General features: G+C 55.6%; 2 protein-coding genes across 2 annotated transcripts; both read left to right on the top strand.

Moving 5' to 3' along the window:
• Positions 1-11: 11 nt before the first annotated feature.
• On the top strand, positions 12-560 carry PUNSTDRAFT_136598 (uncharacterized protein; the record flags this gene model as incomplete). Its single annotated transcript, XM_007386183.1, has 1 exon — positions 12-560. A coding segment is annotated over one exon (549 nt), but the record flags the coding sequence as incomplete, so codon positions are not given.
• A 1099-nt stretch (positions 561-1659) lies between these two features.
• On the top strand, positions 1660-3549 carry PUNSTDRAFT_46159 (uncharacterized protein; the record flags this gene model as incomplete). The annotated part of the gene is made up of 3 exons (XM_007386182.1): positions 1660-1812; positions 1864-1992; positions 2284-3549. 3 exons carry the CDS (start codon positions 1660-1662, stop codon positions 3547-3549), a joined length of 1548 nt encoding a protein of 515 aa, XP_007386244.1.
• Positions 3550-5738: the final 2189 nt, after the last annotated feature.

Raw genomic sequence — 5738 nt, 5'->3', positions numbered from 1 at the left:
AATTCGCGAGCGAATGGAAGGCGCCCCAGTGGTTCGGGAACGCCGTTCATCTCGATAAGGGATGGCGCGAGAAGCATGCCCGGAAGTTCGTCCCTGAGCCCAACTCCGCGCTCGACGCGCTCGACGAATGGGTCGCATACTTCGAAAAGACGGACCGTACGCGTCCGCATGGCATCACCCTCGCCAACGGCAAGGCCGACAAGGACCAGGTCGAAGGATGGCTCATCCTGAAGATTGTCGGGCCGGCGCGCCTTCCGAACAAGAAAGTCGAACGCCGCGTTCGCAATACGCCTATGCATCAGATCTGCGCGTTCTTTTCGGAACGCGCAGCGGAATATTTCGGCAAAGTCGCCGCTCTTGGCGGATCGATCTCCGCGATGTGGCAGCCCGCTCCACTCGAACACCCCGAGAATTTCGATTTCGACGCGTTCCTCAAACACGCGGTTCATTGTGGCGTCTCCCGTAAGATGGCCGAAGGCCCGATTCACGCCTTCGCCGAACAGTGGATGCAAGATCATCGCGAGAACCTCGATCACGGAGTGGGTGGCACGGGCGCTTGAGTCCATCGGCGGGTCCCGAGTCGTACAGAGTCCATCGGCTGGTACGACGATGCTAGTATATCAGATAGCCCTCCCCTATTTCTCTTTTCTTTTCCAGGAGGGGGAAGGGTGTAACGGAGTACTCCGTAGCTTAGCCGTAGGGTAAACTTAGAATGGTCGCGGCTCCGCCGCGACTGAGAAATCACAATGTTGACGCGCCCGTTGGGCGCCATATGGTCAAACCTTGCGTGCTTACCTCTACTCCCCGGGCGCCTGATATCTGAGATATGATTATCTCTGATATCTATGGCGTCTCGACTATAAAAACTCGATTGCACGCCTGTATCTACATTCATTCTTGCTATACTACCGGATCCTGCTCTGTTGCCTGCGAGGCGCGTCGTGACACCGCCACCGCCCGCCTCGCCCCGCTTAACTTACACTCGAGCTCAAAATCGGGCTAACCTTTGGCTCTCTTATGCTCGGGCACTCCTCAGACAACAACAGCAATACAATCCCGTCGAGATGCCTGAGCTGGCTAACCTCCTGAGCTCGCCGGCATCGCTGATCTGGCGGTGACCCCACTTTAGGGTCGTTCACGACGCGCGTCTCGTTTCTGGTGCCGCGCTCATGATTTTGAGAACATCTGGTCCACTGGGAAAGAGGTCTACGAGACCGGTCCATAGACCGGTCCATAGACTCTCGGCTGCCCGCCGTCGCGGTAGCCTGGTGCCACACCAAGCCCTTGGGCCTTGCTTCACTAGGCCACTCTGTCCATCGTCCATGCACACTCTGTTGGCCTTGTGAATAGCCATGGTTGGACCACGTGCTAACGTGCCTTGTCGTTTTTCTGTTATGCGCCGACCGCGCATAACAGAAAAACGACAGCACCAAGTCACGTGCAAGCGCCATCCCGACGCCCCGCCAAGGCCACACCGCCGCGGCAGAATACAGTGGCACAAGGCTACCCGCCCCTTCAGCTTTGTCGCTACCATTCCTATATACTTCCTCGCATTGCCCCGGATGTATTATGCATTGTGCATGCCGGGCTTTGCATGTACATATTCATATAAATCTAGCTGCAATGACGATCTCCTCGATGTGAACCTATCTCAACACTATGAGCTCTGATTCACCCCCGGATACGATAGAGCTACCCGTCTTCAAGCCTTTCCGCACTTGCAAGCAATGCCATAGCCTCATGGGCGGCTTTCGGGTTTGCGAGGGTCGTGGTGCAAATAACCGGAGCAAACGCGGAATGATATGCCAGACGGTGAGTACTGTACACTCTCAGGCATCTGCCAATCTGATCATCCTTTCTTAGTGTTCTTCCTCTGGCTGTCATTGGACGGAATATCATGGGGTCGAGGGCACGCATGTCTATGACTACACTGAGCTCTTGACACTCCTCGAAGGTCTTCCAAACCGGTTCACTATTCCCTCGGGACTTCACGTACGCCGCGCACCACTCGTAGTGGAGCCTTTAGAGGGCATCATTGCGAAGTTTCCTTGCGAGCGTCCAGGATGCTATGCACAGAAGACTAATGCACCGCGTCAGAGGAACCGTGCATGCATCACCTTACGCTGCGCCATGTGCTGCAAGGCTGAGGCGGTAGAGGCTCGCATGAACAATACTCCCCGAGGACACTGCCAGGTTCACAAGGTTGCCGCCCATTTCCCAGCTTCAGCAGGATCACAGAACACTGTTCGCAGAGCTGAGTTAGATCATGCTCCCTCTTCTCAGTCACATACGCCATCGCCTTCCGCCTTTGCGGAGCCCACCATATCATCCTCTTCGCCAACACCCTCCTTGCCCATCGTTATTCGACAATCTGGTTCAAAGCTGCCAGCAGCAACTCAGGCCGGCTCCTCTACTCGCTTGGCACAGCCGCTGTCACAGCACTGGGCAAAGGAATACGAACGCGCACAGGCCGACAAAGCACAGATTCTATCGCAGAAGCTGCAGCGCCAGAAGGACGATCAACTTCAGCAACAAAGCATCGAACTCTGGGTTTGGACTACGAAGGGTGAAGAGCCCGAAATTCTTGCCCATCATGCAAATGACTTCCCTCGCTTTTCTTTCAGCGACGTTGGCATCCTTGGGCTCACAAAGGAGAGATATGTCGATGTTTATGAATCTGGCCGTTTCAAGACGTACACTGCAGATCATCGCATCATCGCCATTCGAGGACGTCCAATTCTTGCATGTGTTCGGCCTATCACCCTTGAACGCCTGAAGGTCGATGATTGCCCAGGTCTTGCGGATGCTATGGCTCAGCAGCGGCCGCTCCCATCTCATGATATCGGGAAGAAAAGAGCAGCAGAGGCGGTCGTATCACCTATCAAGGTCCCAAAGCTGACTGGCAACAGTGATGCCGCTTCCGTGGTACACTGTGCACGATCACCATCTGTCGAGCTTCTTCCAGATATCCACCCCATAAGAAACAAGCCCAGGAAGTCGCAGAAGGCATCGCATAAGATGTCTAACACCTGTCCGCTGGCTCGCACATTTCCTTGTGACTTCTCTGTCTGTGAGCTACAGGAACTCTTTGATAAGGTAGCACAGAAGATGGACGACGACTCGGAGCTTACGCTTGAACGGGCGTTCGAGGCTGTCTTCGCCACCCCGTTCGTCAAGGCAACCGTCATGAAGTATCGGCGTTTCTGGAGGGCAGCGAGAACACCAGGCGACTTTCGAGATCTGTGGCAGGAGTACGTCAATGCGGGGAAGCACAACCCGAAGGCGACTGCTACACACTTCGCCGCTATTGCAGCTGTCCGATTCCCTAACAAGAAGAAGCTGGTGCTCCTCGATGATGAACCCTCGGAAGCTAGAGTTGAGGTGCCATCCCAAGCAACGTCACTCTTGCCGTCATCGTCTGCGCCCATGCCTGCGCAGCACTCCCCAACGATCAAGTTGGAGCAGGAAGATATACGTTTGGTAACTCACACGTTCAAAGCCGATGAGTGGTTTGTTGACGAGTATGGGAATATGGAGCTTATTGATTGAATAGGTATTGGTACGCATGTAAAGTACAGTAATAACCTAATAGTACGATAACACTCCCGGAGCGCGGTCATAGGCGGTGTGCATAAAGGTGTGAATGAAAGCGTGAAGTCCGAGTCCGCGAGACACCGTCTAATCCAATCCATAGTCCATCTCATTGACCTACATGCCGTTCGATGATGCGTGCGGAGGCGCTAAATCCGTTCTCACAACGCGAGGGCCAGCCTAGGCTAACACTGCGGTGGCGAAGACGGCAGCCATGCCGCTGACGGCGAGGGAGCCGGCGCCGCTTGCGTTGGTCTGAGACGCCTGAGCGCCAGAGCCGGAGGTGGTGGAAGAGTCCTTGTGGGTACCAGTGGCGGTGGCAGCCGCCGATCCAGAGGCACTGGCGAAGGTAAGGGAAAAAGGTCAAGACAAAGGCAAACGCGACTCACGCAGTGGAGGTAGCAGCAGTGAACAGTTGCGCGCTCGAGTAGGTTGCGCAGTTGCTGGAAGCGGGAACGCGGGCGGTGTAAGGCATCATCTGAATCGCACTGAAAAAGGTCAAGACAAAGGCAAACGCGACTGCAGTGGAGGTAGCAGCAGCGAACAGTTGCACGCTCGAGTAGGTCGCGCAGTTGCTGGAAGCGGGAACGCGCGCGGTGTAAGGCATCATCTGAATCGCGCCGAGAGACTCGGGAGGCTGGGTGTAGGTCATCACCTGGCCGTCCTGGGTGTACACGCCGGGGAAGTCCTGGTTGTCACCCTCGCACGAGGTGAAGGTCCGGTTATCGCGCCGAGAGATTCGGGAGGCTGGGTGGGGGAAGTTCTGGTTGTCGCCCTCGCACGAGGTGAAGGTCCCGTTCTGGGCGTTGTTCGGCGCGTTGTACATGCAGCCGATTCGGTCGCAGCTCAGCTCTGGTCGTTCGTGGTCGAATTCGGTCGGAGGCCAAACGTCGGCCACTGGGCTCCCCCGAGCTCGACGGTGAGTATTCTCTCCGCCATTCCCACTGATGGTCAAACCCGCTCACGCTCCCGTATTGCTAGCTTAGGTTCACTCACCTGCAGAACATCGTACCCGCGTGCACCGAGTTGGCGATGGTGCACGTCACCGTCCTATGCGAGGACCTTGATTGCGGATGGACCCTCCTTCCCGCACACGAACGACGCCTCCGAGAGCGTCTACGTCGACGTCTCCGAGTCCACCTACTTCATCACCAGTCCGAGGTCACGCCTATCCTGCCACCAACTCTGGCCGACTCTCCGGCGCTTCTCGGTGCCCAGCACGCCTTTGTCCCCGATAGCAACCCGGGCGCAACAGGTACGGCCTCCGCAGGTCCACCGCCTTCCCCATCCCCATCTGCGGCGGTGTTCGCATTTGACGAGCTCGGTCTGCTCCCCTTCGCCACTACCGCGCTCCTGCACGTCTCGCCTGCCCGCACAACCATGTTTCGCGTGCACTGCTCCCGATGCGCAAACGCACGAGGATGCGACGCGCAATTGGTAGGAGTTCTCCGTCCTTGCGCGTGCGCGACAGCAGCTCCACGCGCATCCTGCGCTTCCGCTCGATGACCTGGATGAAGGTCTTGTTGTTGCCCTTCGAGGCAGGGAAGCCGGTCGAGTACACAAGACCGCCGAGTGCCAACAGCTCGGGCTTGCAATGGTAATGCGGATGGGTCGGTATTGAGGTGCAGGCAGCTACGAGATGGTGGTTTTGCCAGTATGCAAATCACTGGACTTAGTGAAAATCGCGTTCGTTGTAGCAGTGGCTGTGAAGGAGTGATCCCCGCGCTTGTATAGTTCCGAGTCCCTCATTCAGGTCTATGTATGTACGGTATCGAGGGAGCTGTTGTTGAACTTTGTATATCGTACAAATATGGAAATATCACACGCTCGTTACCTATTATGTACAGATTCTCTCACATGTTCTATTCTTGTGTTCTTCCTTGCGATCTTCTATCTTTCCTGATTGATATTACCGCTTTAGGCACATTCTTTTGTTCCCTTTATGGAAATGCTTCCCTCGAGCTCCCTCACATATACCAGGAGCTCTCCCTTCGCATCTCCTCAGTCTTTTCCCTTATACTTTGACTGAGGAGTGAGTCTGCCATGTCCCTTCATGTCCCTCATGTCCTAACGTACTTATGATGCCTCTGTAGTCATATATTAGGTACTACATGCGTAACTTAGTCTTTTCCCTTATACTTTGACTG

The sequence above is a fragment of the Punctularia strigosozonata genome (assembly GCF_000264995.1).
Source record: "Punctularia strigosozonata HHB-11173 SS5 unplaced genomic scaffold PUNSTscaffold_10, whole genome shotgun sequence".
In the NCBI taxonomy this organism is placed as follows: Eukaryota; Fungi; Basidiomycota; class Agaricomycetes; order Corticiales; family Punctulariaceae; genus Punctularia; species Punctularia strigosozonata.
The sequence above is the reverse complement of the archived record's forward strand: the minus strand, read 5'-3'. Positions and strand labels throughout refer to the sequence as shown.